This window comes from Trifolium pratense, linkage group LG3, assembly GCF_020283565.1.
Source record: "Trifolium pratense cultivar HEN17-A07 linkage group LG3, ARS_RC_1.1, whole genome shotgun sequence".
Classification (NCBI taxonomy): domain Eukaryota; kingdom Viridiplantae; phylum Streptophyta; class Magnoliopsida; order Fabales; family Fabaceae; genus Trifolium; species Trifolium pratense.
In genome coordinates, this window is record NC_060061.1 from 15,401,976 (window position 1) to 15,421,835 (window position 19,860).

General features: G+C 34.3%; 3 protein-coding genes across 4 annotated transcripts; all 3 read right to left on the reverse strand.

Annotated features, from left to right (window-relative positions):
- Positions 1-671: 671 nt before the first annotated feature.
- LOC123918100 (DUF21 domain-containing protein At2g14520-like) lies at positions 672-9,852 on the reverse strand. 2 transcript variants are annotated; one of them, XM_045970052.1, is made up of 12 exons: positions 9,738-9,756; positions 9,371-9,637; positions 9,079-9,155; positions 4,938-5,021; positions 4,655-4,768; positions 4,446-4,532; positions 4,017-4,156; positions 3,841-3,928; positions 1,910-1,983; positions 1,482-1,606; positions 1,088-1,353; positions 672-983 (listed from the first exon to the last, which is right to left on the reverse strand). In XM_045970052.1, the coding sequence occupies exons 2-12, from the start codon at positions 9,546-9,548 to the stop codon at positions 939-941; spliced, it is 1,278 nt and encodes a 425-aa protein (XP_045826008.1). In that variant the 5' UTR covers positions 9,549-9,637; positions 9,738-9,756; the 3' UTR covers positions 672-938. The 2 variants fall into 2 exon arrangements, with proteins under 2 accessions (XP_045826008.1, XP_045826007.1); XM_045970051.1 differs by having other exon boundaries at positions 9,371-9,852.
- A 1,314-nt stretch (positions 9,853-11,166) lies between these two features.
- LOC123918101 (branched-chain-amino-acid aminotransferase 6-like) lies at positions 11,167-15,259 on the reverse strand. The gene is made up of 10 exons (XM_045970053.1): positions 14,848-15,259; positions 14,428-14,496; positions 14,171-14,351; positions 13,385-13,561; positions 12,975-13,106; positions 12,752-12,850; positions 12,324-12,440; positions 11,895-11,990; positions 11,664-11,776; positions 11,167-11,540 (listed from the first exon to the last, which is right to left on the reverse strand). The coding sequence occupies exons 1-10, from the start codon at positions 14,964-14,966 to the stop codon at positions 11,426-11,428; spliced, it is 1,218 nt and encodes a 405-aa protein (XP_045826009.1). The 5' UTR covers positions 14,967-15,259; the 3' UTR covers positions 11,167-11,425.
- Positions 15,260-19,108: 3,849 nt separating this feature from the next.
- On the reverse strand, positions 19,109-19,441 carry LOC123914632. Its single transcript, XM_045965829.1, has one exon. It carries the CDS (start codon positions 19,439-19,441, stop codon positions 19,109-19,111), a length of 333 nt encoding a protein of 110 aa, XP_045821785.1.
- Between the last annotated feature and the right edge of the window lie 419 nt (positions 19,442-19,860).

The window sequence follows — 19,860 nt, forward strand, 5'->3', positions numbered from 1 at the left end:
AATTGAGAAAAAAATAAAATAAAATTTGTCTTATTCTTTTATTTTTTAAACGCACATTTTTTTCTTGGTATATAATTGCGGTTTTATATGTTCTAAAATAAAATAAAAATGCATGCATTCGCACTACTTTGTTCACCTACCCAAAAAAATAAACTTTAAAGATGTGTTGTTTTATTTTTTAAGTTGAGTTACATTGACCAGAATGGCACACGTGATCCGTGCGTTGCAGAAGTGGCATTTCTTTTTTACTCAAACTGAATATTTTCAGCTATTGTTAATCTCCAATTCCTAGAAAAATGGGACATAGTAATTTAAAATTCGATAAATAAAATCTGATTAATAAAATCTATCCAAAAATAAAACTTAAATTCTACCGAACAAGCTCATTAACTAGGTGCCAACATAATTGAAATAACCAAGTTCCTTTTGTCATGCGGTTTCATGCCTTGGTGTTGGTTTAGCTAAAACCAGTTTTTTTTAAAAAAAAGTGCCATATAGCACTGCTGTTAATATTATTCTATGTTGACATCAGTTAGCAGAAACACTTTTATGTTTTTAACCAAGTATGTGTTGTTAATCTGTTATGCATTTTGTCTTTTTGTCGAATTCATAAAACTTTCTTAGGACTGAACATCAATACTCTTGCGTAATACAAATGCAATCCAAACATGTAGTTATCAACTAGTCTAAAAAAATACACCATTTGCTGGCATGCCTCATTGCCTTAAAGATACATTGATATGCATCTCAAAAAGTAAGTTTTGGCGTACAAGTATTAACAGCTTTTCTCGTCTCTACATTTTCATTACTGATATGTTCCAATCACATCTAAGATCTCTAAACAGCAGTTTTCACCCTAGCCACATTATCTAATTAATTATCTATAAGGTCCAAACAAGAAGAATATGAAAACAGTACGTTTAATGAAAAAGCCGCTGTCATGAGTCTTCAAAATGATGATCTGTTTCATCAAATATCTCCTCCTACAAAGAAATATATGTGAGTAAACTGTTCACCCCAGTAAATAAGATTGTTTTCTAACAGATTTCAAGAGTTGATTAGATTTGTTCAAAAAAATTGTTAGTACCTGCAAAAGCTCTTCGATGACATCTTCCATTGTAATAATTCCAACAGCTTCTTCTTCTTTAGGGATATTTGGAAGGGGACTACCATCTATCTCTAAAATATCTGAGTACATATTTTTTGTCCATTTTCTGCTCCGAGAACTGCCTCTATTTGACTTGTTTGTATTTGGAAAGCTTTTCCACTTTTGGATTGGTATCTTGGGTTTCAAGACTTTCTCTTGGAGAGGCTTCTGGCCATCAATATCCACCTTCACTTCTCTCACTGAATCTATTTTAGTAGCATGAGACACACACAAAGCATTAATTATGAAAGAAAACTCCAGTCTCAACTTTAACTAATTAAACTATCCGCAAAAGAAATAGTACTATTTAAAACTGTTAATAACATGTTCTTACCATTTGCATAATTTTTGGAAGACGGTTGCTTGGTCTTGTCACATTGTCTTACAACAACAGCCATGTGACTATGTCCCTTCTGAAACTCATTCAAAATGTCATAAAGTGGCATGCTTTCTTGAACCCTGTCAATACGTGTTAGAATTAGTTAAGTTAGTTATATTTAGTATAAATAGGGGGACAAATTCCATGATTGAGTATAAACAGGGGGATCAAAACTGTAATTAAGCCATTTATTTTTCTTGTTGGGCTCTATCATGCCTCTCAGCAACATTTAATATATATATATATATATATATATATATATATATACACACACACACACACACACATACATGTGTTTATGGCGACAAAATGCCAACTAAGTACATTATGAAACTAATGTGACTTTAATTTCCGAACAGACCCACAAAATATATACAAGATACCTTGGTATCCTGCGTATGGTTACACTCTTTACAGGTGCTGCATCTTCTGGATGAATTGTCAATAAATTCTTGATCTACAATTGTGCAGCATGTATTCAGAAAATATAAACTGACCAAATGAACGATAGAAAAAATATAGAGAAAAGAGTGGTACAAAGGAATAGCAATTTTATCATACAAAATTTCCTAACATAAAGTACCAAACATAAAGGTAAGAACAAAAACAAAGAAAAAACCTAACCACAACTTCAAGATGCCTACCTACTAAATTCATATTCATAGATACCGGGTACGGATAAAGGATAAAGGTGTCGGATTCGAGATATGTATAAAATCTAAGATATGGCATATAAATATAAATTTTACAAAAAGGCATATATAAGAAAACCGAATTTGTATAAATATGGCAACATTACATAAAAGGCTAAAACACACAAATCAGCATGATGTTTAACATAAAAGGAAATTAAATTTTTTAAAATCATAACAGAATACCTCACAAAAACTATATAATATGAAAATTTTAATTGGCCAACTAACAATACAATAAGATACAATGAATATCAAATTTTAATGATGACATGAACAGAGAGCGAAAATATCACAACACAATCCAAGACGACAACTTGAACATAATCAGCCACCGGAGATAAGGTCGGCTATCAACCTCTAACTTAAGATGACACTGATCAATGTTTTGAAGTAGGTATAGTATGGCTTAGTCTCTCGTAAACCTAAAGGGATTTAGTTCAAATCCTCACAAAGAGTGTTGTAAAATGGCCACTAGTGTCACTTTATTAAATAACAATTTCCCCTGACCAATTTTTTTAAAACTATTTGGTTCTGGATAACGGAATAATACGATAAATTTGTAGTCGACCAACACGCAGAAGACACTTAAAGCATAGTAGTTGGTTTAAACAGTCTTCCCAGGAATGATGGAAACATCACAAGACCTTATGACTGCTACCTAGTGCCACCAGCTCATTAAGTGCTGGATACCCAAGCTGAACAGAAATGAACTTTCTTGCTCATTTCTGTAGAAAACTCAAACACTCGAGCTGAACAGAAACATGTGATAATTTTTAATCCTTTATCAGTTGAACAGAAACATATATTTTTCATTGTTCAATTTATCCTCAGAAACTTTATTTTTCATCTCCTCTAACTCAAACTGGGCTTAAATGTAATTTCAGCCTTCATCAGAGCAATCTCCTATTAATGTACTCCAGTCCAGAAGCTGCAGACAGAGCGTTCGAGTTTATCCATAACAACAGTAAAGTAGCTTAACATGGTCTAAAATGAAATTATAAAAATAAAAAAGACGCCCAACATATATAGTTCCATTATCTGGAATTAACTCCTATCCCTTGACACATAACCTACAGGCAACATCATTTATTATTTTCAACCTAAGTTGTCCAGTAATTTGTTCAACTCCCTAAAATATTTGGTTATTAAGCATTAATAGAACTTGGTATGAGACTCCAATTCCATGTATGGTATTGTCTAGCATGGAGGTTAACCTTAAACTTACGTACTCTGTTGTTAAGAGCTTATAGAACTCAGTATGACTCATGTCTCCAAGTGATAATAATGTCTCACGTGGAGGACAGACATCAATTTAAATTGCTTCACAAAATGGCCAGCCTTCAAAAAGTGCAAAAAGTCAATCCGGCGATGATAGTTTTGATCCAACAGTCAAGAATGGTTGACTTGTTTATTAATCCTCTAGGTAACGAATTTTCAGCGTTGAATTTTTTATTTAAAAAGGGTGCTTTGAAGCAGTTGACATTTAGCTTTATGTGGTTCATCAGCTTTTCATCTAAAATGAATGTTCATGGGAGAGAGAGAGAGAGAGAGAGAGAGAGAGAGAGAGAGAGGGAGAGAGAGAGAGAGAGAGAGAGAGAGAGAGAGAGAGATTACAATACCAGTATAAGTCCAATAATATTTGTGGGCTGCTCGTAATAGACTGGGACTCTGCTATGCCCTTTCTCCAATATTTCACTCATCAATCCCCTGCTTCGTAATAGGCATTTAATTAAGAATAAATTTGTATGAAATACATAAGTCAGCTTTGATTTTTAATTTGTTTAGCACAATTTACCTATCAAGCTTTGAATTAATATCAATGGCAAATGTTTCAGATATAGGAGTCATGGCATCACCGGCTGTCTTCTCACTAAGTTCAAGTGCCCCAGCAATTATTGTTGTTTCATCATGTGTCAGTTCTCCCCCCTTTCCAGCCTAAACAATTCAATCACAAACAGAAACAACAAACACATGTAAGCATGGATGTCCAGGTGAGGTGTTCTAATGAACCAGAAGAGAAGTACACAAATAGCTCTGAGTGACTTCAGTCACATTACATTACATATTTAAATCAGAAAAGAAAAGCTAGAGTAAGAGTGTCCCACCGATGAAGGACATAATACAGGATTTTTTTCAATAACAAGAGCAAATGAATAAAAACCCCATGAAACATAGCTGGGTGTCTTTACTAGAACTAAAATAATCATATTGTGTTGATACAGACCTCATTGCCATGCAAATCTACGAGTGTTTTCAACTCAGCTCTGCGGAAAAGGGCTTCGTGTCGATGGCCCAGCAAATAGTCCAACAACTGGAAAACCACATAAAGGCACAAAAAAACTGTGAAGAAAAAGAAAAATAGGACAGAACAAATTAAATTTCTCCTTGTTTATTCGAATAAAAGTAATAGAAAGTATGGTCAATGTGAATCACCTTGCTAATTGGAAAAGCAACTGGGTAACATATCCATACCAGCACACGGACAAAAGGAGTCACTGATGCACCGATAGCCAAACCATATCTAGAACAAACTGATTGGGGTATAATCTTCACAAAATCACACATATGTCAGGGCAATTACACAAGTTAAGTATTACACAAAGAAATAACATGCCTAAATCCAATTTTAGAAAGGTTAAAACTTAAAACCATCATTCAATGTGACCCTAGTGAGGGTTTCACTTGAAACATATATATATAGGAGAAAGTTTCTCACCTCACCGAAGAGAAGAATCAATGTGACCGAAATCAGGATAGCACCCCAAGCAGTAACAAGACTATCAAGAAAAATAGGAAGTGCCTGAAAAAATTAACAACCACAGTTTTGAATGAAACACACAAACTAGCATATGATTTCAGGCCATGTTTGGATATACAACTTAATTAAATGTTTATAGCATAAGTGTTCATATAATAACTTGTACAAACTATTTCTAAAACAAAATATAAAATAAAGTTAAAACTATTTTCATATAAGTTATAAGTTGTGTTGAAATATAGAATAAAAGAATAAAATAGGTTTTAACATTAGAATTGATCAATTTGAGTACAATCATTCAAGAGTTTAAATAGAGTATGCTATACCTAATGGGCCTAATTAACAGGCTAAGTAAAACTGAATAAAATCTATAATAATAATAATAATATACTATTTACAACACTCCCCCTCAAGCTGATGAATGGTTATCAAGCATTCCAAGCTTGCAAGTACGTTGGTTGAATTGTTGTGCTGGTAAACCCGCCTTTATTAATTTATGCTTCTCTTTGACAGAATGTTTATTATCATAACATAACTTCATAGGATCTTCACATTGTGGTGAGAGTTGTTTAGAAGAGACAAAATTAGACGTAGGACGTCTATATATGGAGGGACATGATCTCTTTTCTCTTCTCAAAGCAAGAGGTACATCATTCGGGTCAGTATCACAAGTATCAGAAATATGAGAATTATCTATAGGATGGACATTTTCAGTGTTTACCACCGGATCATACGATTGAGTTTGCTGTTGGAGCGGGACAAGTTTACTTCTTCTCTGATACACCCGAGTTGGTACTGAAGGTATTGATTCCTCCAAAACAGAAGACATTGGAGGACAAGGAACACTTATAGACTCAGGTTCAAGAGTGGGTGCATGGACGTGTGTTCTAGGGAGACTAGGACCCATAACCAGAAGCTCAGACTCAGACTCTAAGTCATTTACATTCTCCCCCTGAGACTGAGGGCGAGAAAAGTACGACACATTTTCATGAAAAGTGACATCTTTGGAGACAAAAAATTTACGACTGGGAGGATGATAACATTTGTACCCCTTTTTGTTAGGTGTGTAACCTAGAAAGATACACCTGACAGCACGAGGATCCAACTTGTTGCGATATTGTTTATGAACATGAACAAAAGCAACACAACCAAACACACGAGTCTTAAGATTCTGTAATATAGGAGCAGAAGGAAAATGTGAGAGCATAAATTTAACGGGACTGGTATTACCTAAAGCACGAGATATGACTCGATTAATCAGATAGACAGCAGTAAGAACTGCCTCTCCCCAATATGAAGTGGGAACAGACATTTGAAACATAAGACATCGAGCAACTTCAAGTAAATGACGGTTTTTTCTTTCTGCGACACCATTTTGTTGAGGGGTGTCGACACATGTGAATTCATGGATTATGCCATGTTTACTAGTGAAGTTAGAAAAAGTATGATTGACATATTCTCTACCATTGTCTGAACGAATTCTTTTGATACCTTTCCCAAATTGTGTTTTGACCATATTATAAAATTGAATAAATAATTGTGGTACTTCTGATTTAGCATTCATCAAAAAAACCCAAGTTAATCGGGTACAATCATCAATAAAAGAAACAAACCATTTTGCACCAGAAACATTGGAGGTAGGGGCAGGTCCCCAAACATCAGAGTGAATAATATTAAAAGGTTCATCACTTTTATTAAAACTAGGAGAAAAAGAAACACGATGGTGTTTTGCTAACTCGCAAACATCACACTTAAACGACTCAACAGAATGTCGTAAAAACAATAATGGATACATAGACTTAATTATAGAAAATGGGGGATGACCAAGACGCTTGTGTTGAAGCCAAATTTGTGCGGCAGAAGAGGAAGATTCAGACGGGAGAGAGGAAGACAACACCTTTGGATCAGTTGGCTCTTCAGAGAAGTAGTATAACCCATCCTTTTCTTTAGCAATTCCAATCGTCTGTCCCGAGGTCAAGTCCTGAAAAACACAATGAGAAGCAAAGAAAGTTACTTTACAATTTAGATCACGGGTAAGCTGATGGATGGAAATTAAATTGTGGGAAAGTGTAGGAACATGAAGCACGGATTGCAGCTTAAATGAATGTTGTAAGTCAATATTTCCAATGCCAACAACACGAGCATTAGAGCCATCAGCAATAGTGATATAAGGTGTGCTCAAAGATGAAGTATAGGAGGATAGTAAGGTGGAATCAAATGTCATATGATTAGTAGCACCAGAGTCAAGAATCCAAGCCTTTTTGGGGATAACACCACAAACAGTAAAGGATCGGGAGTACACATTCTTACCAGTAATTGCTAGAGACCCAGATGCAGAAGGCTTACTAATAGAAGCAAGAATAGACTGTAAACGTTCAACGTCATCCTGACTGAAAGAGAACAAGTCCGTTTCTCCCTTTGCGATGTGTGCCTGATTTTGCTGCATATTCCGATTTTGTTGCATATTCCGAGAGCCTCCTCTTCGCCTCAGAACCTCCTCTTTTCCATGTAGTTTGAAACAATTTTTCTTGTTATGATAAGGCTCTTTGCAATAATCACAATAGAATATGGGTGAAGATGGTTGTGGTCCTTTGCCGGCGACGAGTGCTGACACATCAGGAGGATGCTCGCTAAGCATAGCATGACGACGAGTTTCTTCGCTACGAACCGTGTAAAAAACTTCAGTAAGAGTGGGGAGTTTTTCCTTTCCCAAAATCTGTACCCGAATGGGGTCAAACTCAACATTTAGACCTGCCAAGAAATCAAATATCCTATCCCTCTCAACTACAGCATTAAGAATGACGGTGTCTTGACTGCACTCCATCTTCAAATTTTGATATTGATCAAGTTCAATCCAAAGAGAATTGAGAACCCCAAAATATTCAGTGACCGGAAGATTTCCTTGTTTGGTGTTGAAGATTTTTCTCTTAATGTCATAACAAGCAGACATATCTTGTTTCATGGAATAACTGCAACTGAGGTAATCCCAAATTGCTCGTGCGGTAGAGAGGTACATACAATTTCTACTAATTTCGGGAGATATGGAGTTCCAAAGCCAAGTAATAATAACAGAATCATCTTTATCCCATGAAGGGAAATTAGGAGCAGTGACCAAAGGAGGATCACCTTCAAGATGGTCAATCATACCACAACCTTTCAGTGTCTGACGAATTAATTGAGACCATTGAAAATAATTTTTTTCGCCATTAAGCCAATAACCTTTCTGAATGACGAAATCCTTAGCATTAAAAGGAGTTGGAACAGCCGGAGGCGGGGGTGGAGGTGGAGGTGGAGGTGGAGGAGGGTCATTAACTTCTTCCATTGAAGAAAAAGGAGCAACTAAAAAAAGATCGACAGTCCAACGAGAGATAACAAAAAATACCCAAAAAATTGAGTATCTCAGAAAACTTATTTGAACACACCAACAGAAAGCTCAGGTCAAGACGAGAAAACTGACATAAAAATCGTCAAAAACGGAGGCCAACAGGGCGGCGCGTGTACAACACGCGCTAGTGACGGCGACGCGACTGGTTGTCACGCGCCGGTGAAGAAGCCGCGCGTGAGGGCGCGTGAGGGCGTGGAGACGGCTGATTTTTACGGCGTTGGACTCGGAATTGGAAGGCGGTTATGATGATGTTAATTAAGGTTTGATAGGTTCAATGTAAGTATGAAAAACGAGATAGACAGGTTGATGAATGTTAACCAACGAAGGTAAAAAAGAAAAGGATGAAGGTTAAAAAAAAAAAATTGCACTTATGGCGGCTAGGGTTTATGCGGAAGCGCTTCCCAAAAATCGGGAGCTCATGATACCATGTTGAAATATAGAATAAAAGAATAAAATAGGTTTTAACATTAGAATTGATCAATTTGAGTACAATCATTCAAGAGTTTAAATAGAGTATGCTATACCTAATGGGCCTAATTAACAGGCTAAGTAAAACTGAATAAAATCTATAATAATAATAATAATATACTATTTACAACAAGTTGTTTTCATAAACTATCCTGGCTTATGAACAGTTTCACAAGTGCTTATGTAAGCAGACTACAGATAAGTTCAAATAAGTCAATCCAAACAGAGTGTTAGTAGTAGTAGTACCTCCATAGCGGCGGCATTACAAATTAGCAAGGTACAAAGCAATAAATGCTGATTTCTCACAACAGGCAATATCTTCTCTGTTTAATAACAACAACAAAACAAAAGTTCAATCAATGAATGAAGCATAGAATATTCAAATCAATTTCCAATTCAAGAAAACAACATATTTATAAACTTAGTTAGTACTAACTAAGATGCTAAGAGCATATCGTAAGCATAATAGAATATTCACAAAAAATTAGGGAATAATTTTCCAAAACAAAAAAAGAAAGTAGTTAGTTAGTTAGGTTACCGGCGTGTTTACGATCGTTCGGAGTACCGGACTTAGCAAGAACTTCAAGATCAACGAGACTGAGAGACATGAGACCTAAAGTGAGACCTGACATGAGTCCGGCGAACACCACTAACAGAATGATTATCAATATGTGGACGAAAAACTCCGATTCGCAGCATGTGTACTCCACCGCCATTCTTTATTAGTATTGTTAGTGAAGTGAGATGATAAAGTATAATAAACGGTTGAGTAACACAAACACCGACTCCATTTGAAGATATGGAGAAGTGAAAAGAAAATAATAGAAAAAGTAGTAGTAAATAGCGGCGTGTTAGTTAAGAGGTGTGTGTGTGAGTGTTGCTTCAAAAAAAAAAAAGTTAAGAGGTGTGACTTGTGTTAGTGTCCAAATTAAGAGAGTAATCGCCAAATTTATTTATCAACACTCTTTCTTCCTTCTCTCTCTCGCCAACTTTTCGCTTCAAGATTAACCTATTATTTTTAATCATCATCGTCATTAACTACTATTAACAGAAAAGCCCGCAAATCATTTTCCAAAAAGATGTTTTCTCATTAGATACCGTGGTTCTTTTTTTCTCCGGAATTTGCATATTTTTGTCCTTTAATAAAAATTTCGGTTTCTACGAACTAAAATTTTTTTACCTTGAAAAAAAAAAGGTTTATGTTAATAAATTTTTTCCTGAATTTGAACTAGAAAAAACTTCGATTTCTGCGAACCGAAGTTTTTAGCAAGGACAAAATTGAAATATTTGGAGTATAAAAGATACATGGGAGACCTAGAGAGAAAACATCTTCCAAAAAAAACACTCTAAGCGTGTGTCCTTGGTTTCAAAGTTTAGTTAACTTATGGTTTTGGTTTATTATTTTTTTTCCTATTTTTTCCCTCAAACCAAACATACCATAAAGATCTATGATCCGTTTGGATTTGATTATTTTTTATCTTATGAAAATAGATTATGCAAATAAATGAAGTTTCATGGTAATTCATAAATTTTTGCTAACAAAAATTATATGTTTATAAGAGTTTTCCCATAAAGTACCTTGAAAAGTTTATAATAATGCATAAAAGCTTATTTATTTGCGTAAGTTATTTCGCATAAGCTAAAAAAAAAGTCAACTCAAACGGGTCTTTAGTACTACTCTCGTTCTTAGGAGGTCATCTCAATTGGTTGGACATCACATATATGTATAGAAGTCAGAGTCGAACCGTAGATATATTCACTTATTTATCTTAAAAGTAAAATTCTAGTCATTATGCTACTTCTTCCGTCCTAAAATAAATATCATATTTTTCTACTACTATATAAATGCAAATATTAGCATATAAGATGTTTGATTTGTCTTGATGAGTATTTTCAAAATATATAATTTTTAATAAAATATAATTTAAGATATTAACGATTAAAGTTGTACATTGACAAACGTGATAATTGTCAACTATATCATTTATAGTCTTAGACTTGTGTAGTCTATTTATTTTAAGATAATCATGCCCTTAAAGTAGATAAGTGAGATAATCGAGGTTCGAACTCCGACTCCTGCACATAATACAATGTCCTACCAATCTAGCTCATACGAATCTTTTTTAGTTTTCTTAACTTGTGTCTGAGAGACACTCCGCACAATTATCAATCAATGCAATTTTGACACAATGGAATTTGCACAGATGTGTATACTATTAAGATCAAACGGTTGCTATAGCTGTTGTACATTGGACTCCACAAAAAAATTAACCATCTAATTTTTCAAATGACAAAAAAATTAAAATATTTAATATAAAGATTAAGAGAGAATAATAAATCCAGTAAAAAAGAGAGAGCATTAAATGCCTAAAAAAGGAATAACAAAAGTAATGTGCAAACAATTTTTGGTTGCTACAGGCTACAAAGGAAAAACTAATATCTCAGAGTTACTACCACACAATGCAGATTCACCATGCAAGTTGCAGCAAATAACTTGATGTTCTAAGTTTGGTTTACAATGGAAATTTAGACTCAGAGCAGGTACAGAGTTCCATTGTGATAAACATATCTGTGGTAAACACAAATTAATTGCTTAATCTACTTGAACTGTCCATGACTTTTTGTCCTCAAGACACCCTGTTTGTATTCCAACCAGTATTCCTCTTAGTTTTTCAGACAACGTTTCCGGTCCTGTTTTATATTCAGCTCTGCATTGCCAATATTTTCGTTGTGTTTAGCAATTATCATTAGGTGCACAAGATATTTTCAAAAAATAAATTGAGGCCTAAAATGAAAGGGAACATAAAACATGAAAAACAAAGTTTAATTACCTTGTTTCTTTGTATGTTACAGATGCAACAGAGGTAACAACCACTGCAGTTCCTGTGCAGAATACTTCATCAGCATTCATCATTTCCTCCACCGATACGGAACGTTCCATGACCTGAACATTGTTCATGTTACAAAAATTTCTTTGCAAGTTTACAGCAATAAATTATTAATTATCTATAATGTAGGTTTGTAGAAAATAATAGCAAAAATTGAGAGGGTAAAATAAATACCTTATAACCTAAATCAATGGCGATTTCTATGATGGTTTTCCGTGTGATCCCAGGCAGAATGGCTCCATCTATTGCCGGAGTGAAGATCGCATTTTCCTTAACAAGATTAAATGAAAATACGAAACACAAAATTAAACCCAGTTTTGTTTCGGATGTAAAGAGTTTAATTTCCATACACTGCCAGTATAAAAAGTTTTACACTGTTGACAATTAACAAATCACAACCAATCATCTAGATTGTTACGACTTTATGCGGAGTTATGTGTAATGTCTTAACGTTTTCAATAATCTGATGGCTATGATTAAATGACAGTGTTACACTGGTAGTGTATATGAATTAAATCCTATAGTAAAAGATGGTTTGAACTTTGAACATCAAATTTGTTATTAGTAGCATGAGTGGATATGAAATTATGGTTGTTGATGTACCTTGACAACAAATATATTGCATGCAGTAACCTCCTCAATATTTTTTCCAGTGGCAGAGTCCAAGAACAATACATCAGAGAATCCATTGGCTTTTGCTTCAGTTGTTGAAGTATATACCTACACAGCCAGGAATGTGCATAATGAAGAGTGAAATCAATTTGGGGTAGCTTATAATATGATTATGATTTGACTTAGAAGCCAAACAACAATATAGTATCGGTCGCAGAACGATGTTTACATACAGAATGATAAAATTCTGGACCAAGGTTTGAGTAACACAAAATAGTATATCCTTAGAAGTGATCTCTTCCAAAATCCCACAATTTTTCACAAGTCACACAACCAAGGAAAATATATAATATTCAAGTTAAAGAATAATGATGAAATGGTGATGTGTAGTATATTGCTATTACTATCGATATGCTTACCGGGGCATAATTAGTAACACTCTTGATTCCTCCTGTTCCACCATTGCCAGCTATTGATCTATAAAATTTATCCTCAACTTTTAAGTTTAGCGGTCCCCCCTGTGATTATTTTAAAACAAAAAGTAGAAATCTTGAATGTGAAATTTCAAATTTCAACAAATTGTAAGTTGAATCTTTTCCTTTTTAACAAAACAATATAACTAAAACTAAATCCATGGCTAACCTTGTGGTAGTTTCCAACAGGGGAGCAATAAATGAGAAATGTGTACTCAGGTGATGGAGCCACACCTAATGCAGCTCCTGTTCCCATCAGCAATGGCCTAAGATAAAGCGTTCCTTTCCCTGGAGGAGGTACCTGTTTCAATTTTGAGAGATCAATTGTTTGTTAACTTTTGTGTTCACACACACACATGCACAAATTCATGGTTTTAATATGTGGTCTAGAACAACTATTACGGCCAAGCCATAAAGTTTTTGGAGATCGCCGCAATATGAAATTGCGACTGCAATTACAGCTACAATTTTCCAGAATTTTATAAATCACAATGCATTTGACCACAACCACAATTTAAAACCATATATGAAGCTGATAGACGGAAAAGTCCACAAAGAGAGATACGAGGAAATACATACCCAACGTTTATTGGCAATAACTGTTTGTTTAACAGCATCAACAAACTGCTCAACTGATGGAGATGGCATACACAACCTATCAGCCCCTATCTTCATCCGTAGAGCATTCTCTTCTGGTCGGAATAGAAGTATACGTCCATCTTCTGTCCTATATGCTTTTAGTCCCTCAAAGATTCCCTGTACAGAAACCATGATTGTGCATTCAGACTTTTGGCTAGATTTGATTTATGAACAAACACAACAACTAGTTTTTCTTTAATACTACCAAACATATAAGTATAAAGAATAAAGTAATACAAAACATGGTTTTAAATTTCGGTCCACAACCGCAATTCTGGCAGCAAAATAACAAAATTTTAGGTCTCTGCAACAGTATCACAACCACAATTTCAACTGCATCGGCCGCATTTTCCAACAATATAAATATTCACAACATAACCACAACCGCAATTTTTTTTGAAGAAGCTAAAATGAGATATATTAACAAACAGCCTTCTCAGCACAAGATAAAACAAATATAAGTATAAAATAAAGGTACCAAACATATAAGTATAAAGGTACTTAAAAATAAAGTAATACAAAACATGGTCTTAAATTTCGGTTCACAACCGCAATTCTGGCATCAAAACAACAAATTTTGAGGTCTCTGCAACAGTATCACAACCACAATTTCAACAGCATCGGCCACATTTTCCAACAATATAAATATTCACAACATAACCACAACCGCAATTTAAAACAAATATACAAGGGTATTTCAACAAACAGTTACTGTGCAATTTTAACCTGTCCATAATTTAAGATACCAGCAGATGGGCTTAGCTCAATATTTCCATAGCGCATAAGGGTTCCTTGTGAAAACTTTTCTCCTTTTGCACATTTCATGACATGCATGTAATCTGTTGGAACCAAACTAAATCCAAGTCCTTCCCAATTGATTTCAGGTTGATTATTTTCACCTATATCACTGCATTTTTCATACAAAAATGTGTGATCAAAGAATTTTAAATTGATAGTATTAACTTTTAAAAACAAAATTATACCTTTCAGAACCTTCTTCACTGTCCCTTAAAATTGAAGGGGGAGCCATGGTTAAGAGAAATGGAGTCCTTCTGCATTCAAAATCAATGTCAGACATATGACTTATATAATCATTTTATAATGTTTATAATTTTGATTTTTTTTATTAACTCTCTGGTTCTCAGGATTTTGACCAATAATTGTTTCCACAAACTCGGATTCTTTGGACCGATTCATCCCGGAAAGCTTAGTAATAACTTTGTTATAATTTATTTTTGAGACATGATTCTATTATTTATGAACAATTGAACATTTCTCAAAGGAACATAAAGTTCAATGAATATGCATGCAATGTGTTCACATTGAACATTAATATTATTAAATGAATAACTGAAATGTGATAACATAACAATTAATGAAAAATAAAATGTAAACATTTGTACCTTGTTTTTGTATGAAAGCTATTACTAACAATTTTATATGGAATTTGATTTTGGGGTAAAAATGAGAAGAGAAATAAGGATCTGTAAAAAGAGAATGAGGTTCTGAAAGAAAGAGGCATCTCCACAAGGCCTTTTTATAATGTAGTAGGAAAATTGAAATTTTTGGGAACCCTTATTATCATAAGGGTTATGATAACCAGTACCCCGGATACTAGTTAAGGTACTAAAAAGAAAAAGAAAAAAAAAATTGCATTGAAAAAACAAAAAATTAAACTTTAAAATGTTGATTTCACAAGTTTCAACATAATATTACTATCTTTAGTTAACTTAACCAGTGCCTGGGGCACCGGTTAGCGTTTTCCTTATTATAATAATAAAAAATACTGACAAACACGTGACCTCTGATTCAGGTGTCATTAGAGGTTGGTTAGTAGTTACAAAATAAAATCATGCATGGATTGGAATCCATCTACTTTTTTGTTTTTGTTTGCATCAATATTCAATGGTTTATCGGGCATGGACATCTAGCAATACTCATCTAACTAACATTCTTTTTTATTTTTTTATTGAGTGAAATTTACCTTGGTCTTAATTAGTACAATATTTGGTGGACTTATTTTTAATACGTATTCCCTCCAACCATAAAATATAAGTAAAATTATATTTTTTTTAGATTAATTGAATAATTAATGTATTTAGTATGTATTATAGTTCAGATACATCAGTTATTCAATGAATTTAAAATGTGCACTTTTACTTATATTTGTAGCCGAATGGAGTAAATATTAACATTACTTATTTATTTTAAAAATATTCATTATCAATTTTTTTCTCTTTCTTCATTCATGCGTGATTCTCTAAATACGTTCGAATCCCGACCCTTACATATAAAATGTGATGTCTCAACCAACTGAGTTAAACTTATGAGAAAATTTCTTAATTGAGTTATGGTTGTATCTTAAATGGTTAGTTTTGATAACAATTATTTTATTTTTCAAAATCAAAGTAAATTTTATTTTGTGCAACTATAAAAACTAACTCGAATTTTTTTTTTGGTATACAAAGGGAGGGCAGAGCCCCATGAAGGAAAAAAGAAAATTACAAAGTTAAAGGCATACTCTGAGGCATGCAAGTGCCGGATATGTCATAAAAAAGGAGTTTCTTAAGATCTCTAGGAGGAGCCTCCAAAAGATGCAAATCAAAAGAGTTTAAAGATATACTAAAATTAGTTAGCCAATCAGCCGATCAGTTTTTTTTTCTTCACGCCAAGTATAGTTGATGTGAACCTGCCAGTTCATATTTTTTAGATCACGAATACGTCGAATCAATGTAGGAATCTTTCCGTTAATGGTGCAGTTTCCTGTTACCATATCGACTGCCACCTTTGAGTCACTATCAACCTGAAGATGCGTAATTCCTTGTCTCATAGACAAATCCATATCGAGGTACATTCATTCCCCACATCTCAGCATGGAGCACATCACAAGTTCCAAGTTTGCGGGCATAACTAGCTAGACATACACCGCTACTATCTCAAAGAAGACCTCCACACCCTGAAAGGTTAACTGAGCTTTTGTGTGTGCCATCACAATTAAGCTTGACCCAACCCTCTCGAGGTTGCTTCCAGCCAATAAAAATAGTATCCATTCGTTGAGGCATGCAAGTCAATTTTGTTTTCTTGCAGTTATCAATGTCGCGTGACATCTTAAGAATTGCTTGAGTTGGATTGATGGGGCGGTCGAAAGTATCTTCAAAAATAGTTTTATTTCTCCACGTCCACAAATGCCAACAAGTGACCATGAAAATAGTCTTCCATTCGTTATTTTTTTTCTATCCTGCTCTCTTGTTCAAATTGTCGAATATTCAATCCCTGCAAGTCAAAGAAAAGAAGTAATTTTATTAGAAGCTATTAGTCTTATCCAAATCTGGGTTGCTTGTGCACAGTCCCTCAAAACATGAAGGATTGTTTCATCTTCATTTCCGCAAATAGAGCAAGTGGGAGATACACCAATGACCCATTTACTTCTGCGGTAATTCGTAAGGAGACGCTCATGGGCAGCAATCCACATGAAAGTTTGGATTCTATGTGGTCCTTTCCAATTCCACAATATTTTCCAATTACCATCAATGGAAAGGTTGTGCTCCCGTTGGAGATTATAGGCACTTCGCACAGTAAAATGACGGGTATTAGTTCCACTCCAGCCAATAGAATCTGGCCCGTCTGATATCTTAGGAGTTGGAATGGCCACCACTTGGTTAACTATAGTTTGCGGCAGATGAGTCATGAGGAAATTGATATCTCAGTCTCCCGATTCTGTCAAAGCATCTTTTACCATGATGGTACTGTCAATGGTTTGTTGAGTGGAGCTATTAATGAGAAAATGTCCATCAGGCATCCATTTATCAAGCCAAAAATTAATATGATGACCATTTCCCACTCGCCAAACTGTGTCTCTGGAAATGATCCCAAATACCAGCTAAGGCTCTCCACAATGGGGAATCATAAGGTTGAACACTTATAGCAATCCGAAGGTCTTTATCTCTGTCGTACTTACTATAGAGGACTTTGCACCAGAGATCGTTAGGATTGTTAATCATGTTCCATAACATTTTCATAAGGAATGCTTCATTTATCTAATGAGGGCTTCTCAGTCCCAGACCTCCATCCTCCTTAGGCAAACAACAAAACTTTCCAGCTAATTAGATGAGGTTTACGGGTTGGTCCGTGTCACCCCATAAGAAGCCTCTTTGAATTTTTTCCATCTCATCACACAAAGTTTTCGGTAGTTTAGCATACTGCATGTGAAAGTATGGAATGGAACTGAGCACATATTTGCAAAGAGTAAGTCTTCCGGCTAGACTAAGACATTGATGTTTCCGGCCACTAAGACGATTTTGCATTTTTCCAATAATGTGGCTGAATTTTCCTCTGGTTGTTCTACCTGGGGCGATGTTGGCCCCCAAATATTTACCCAAACTATTCACAAGAGTGTACCATGTATGTTGTGTCAAAAAAAAAAGTGTACCATGTATGCTGTAAAATATCATCCCTAACTCGAATTAATTAAGATATATAAGTTTTTATTTTATTTTATAAATGATCCATATAAGGGCAAGTTTTAACATGCACAAGCATCAAACTCTATAGCAATAAACTTACAAATTCAAATATCTATTATATATTTATACCACAACAAAAATCATATTCCCTACAATTTTCAACATGATCAAAATTAACTAACGTTAATTAAGTACGATGGTTAACTATTTTTTTAAAACAAACATTTTGATTTTCTAAATTGCTCTTCATTGAAACGTGTTGCATTGCAAGTAAATAAAAAGGTTATTGTAAACGAAAATATAAAGTTCGCTACTACTACTAACAACACAAATTTGTCAATCGCTAAGCTATACAAGTTTGGACTACAAGCTTTCAAAACCATTCAGGGTGTTTTATGGAGATACTCTCTATCCGTTTCATCTCAAACTTATACTGATGTGGATGTTGGAGTACTATTTTTTATCGGTACTCTTCGCTTTTTTTTCATTGTCGATTATTTTTAATGTTTGGATTTTAACCTGCAACTCGGAGCATCCTTTCCTTTATTCACTATTGTGAGTTTTTTACCTACTATATTAATCTGAAAATTCTAGGGTAGACTTATTAAACAAAGGCTACGTTTGGTTGTTAGATATATATATTTATTTGTGTATTAAACAAAGACTGCCTTTAGTGGTTGGATATATTATTAGTTTATTAAATAAATATACGTTTAGTCATTGAACAAATATACGTTTTGATAAAATTCATCGGATATATTATTAGTTTATTAAAAAAATTATATATTTTAATAATATTAAGACTTAATTCCTCTTCAGTCTTTTCACTCCGTCGTGTTGAAGTGAAGTGGGTATGATATGGTGATCGCTGACTAGCCGCCTTAAGAAAGTCCATTCATTCATTTTATTTTAATTTTATCTCTCTCTCTCTCTTAACTTTTAAGAGATGAAAATAGGTTAGACTGAGCTAAGCTTTGTCAAGTCCGAGTCTCGCACGTCAAAAAATCAAAGGTCTGAGTCTGGTCCATGACTTATCATAGGCTTATTTTTTAGGTCTAAGTCTGACCTTTTGAAAGCCTATGTAGCATATTAGCCTGTTTAAAAGCCTATTTAACATTAACATTTAAATAAATAATTATATTTATTTATTATTTTTATTTTTTTGGTACAATGGGGAAAAAAACAAAAAGGAAAGAAACAACTATCTACAAAAACAAGTCCCACTTGCATCAGCAAGAAGGAGCAAATTTAATCCAACAGGTGGACTGACTATGATGGACAAGACTTCATTGTTACGAGCTCCAAGCTTAGCTAGGTAGTCTGCACAAGCATTACCCTCTCTCAAAGTGTGGGAAATTCCGACTCTCCAATCTCTGGCGATGATGTCCTTGATAGTAAGGATAATAGCTGCATAGTGATGCCACTTGTCAACAGGTTCGGTAATCAATTTGATAGCAGTCGCGGAGTCGGAATAACACTGCAAGTCTTTGATGTTTAGCTCCCAAGCTAGGAGTAGACCATGGTAAAGAGCCATGAGTTCGGCATGCAAGATGTTAGAAAAACCAATGTTCCCCGAGAAGCCATGGACCCAAGCTCCATCTGAGTTACGAATTAAACCCCCAAATCCGGAGGCACCCGAGTTGCCGATGCTGCTCCCAGCTAAGTATATTTATTTTTAAATATACTTATGAACTAATAAACTAATGTCCTTTTGATATTTAACATGATATTTTAGAGACTTTAATTATATATATGTCATCATATTTCAATTTTAGTTTATAATAATACATTTATATATGTGAAAAACTAATGTAGATTAATAAACTTAAACTACCGAAAAAGTTAATAAATTTATAATTTAATGAAAGTACAAATTTTAATATATAAATAATAATAGTAATAAAAATATTATTTATATTAACCTAAATAGGCCGGCCTAATAGGCTAAAAGAC

Coding starts and splice junctions, on each gene's coding strand:
- LOC123918100 (XM_045970051.1), bottom strand. CDS start 9,548: ATGGCGGTGGAGTACACATGCTGCGAATCGGAGTTTTTCGTCCACATA. Junction 4,769..4,937: donor TGATTCTTCTCTTCGGTGAG/GTGAGAAACTTT, acceptor GATTTTGTGAAG/ATTATACCCCAATCAGTTTG. Junction 4,157..4,445: donor TAGATTTGCATGGCAATGAG/GTCTGTATCAAC, acceptor TGAATTGTTTAG/GCTGGAAAGGGGGGAGAACT.
- LOC123918101 (XM_045970053.1), bottom strand. CDS start 14,966: ATGCCTCTTTCTTTCAGAACCTCATTCTCTTTTTACAGATCCTTATTT. Junction 12,441..12,751: donor GTGTTACTAATTATGCCCCG/GTAAGCATATCG, acceptor CTGGCTGTGTAG/GTATATACTTCAACAACTGA. Junction 11,991..12,323: donor GCAATATATTTGTTGTCAAG/GTACATCAACAA, acceptor AATCTTGTTAAG/GAAAATGCGATCTTCACTCC.
- LOC123914632 (XM_045965829.1), bottom strand. CDS start 19,441: ATGGCTCTTTACCATGGTCTACTCCTAGCTTGGGAGCTAAACATCAAA.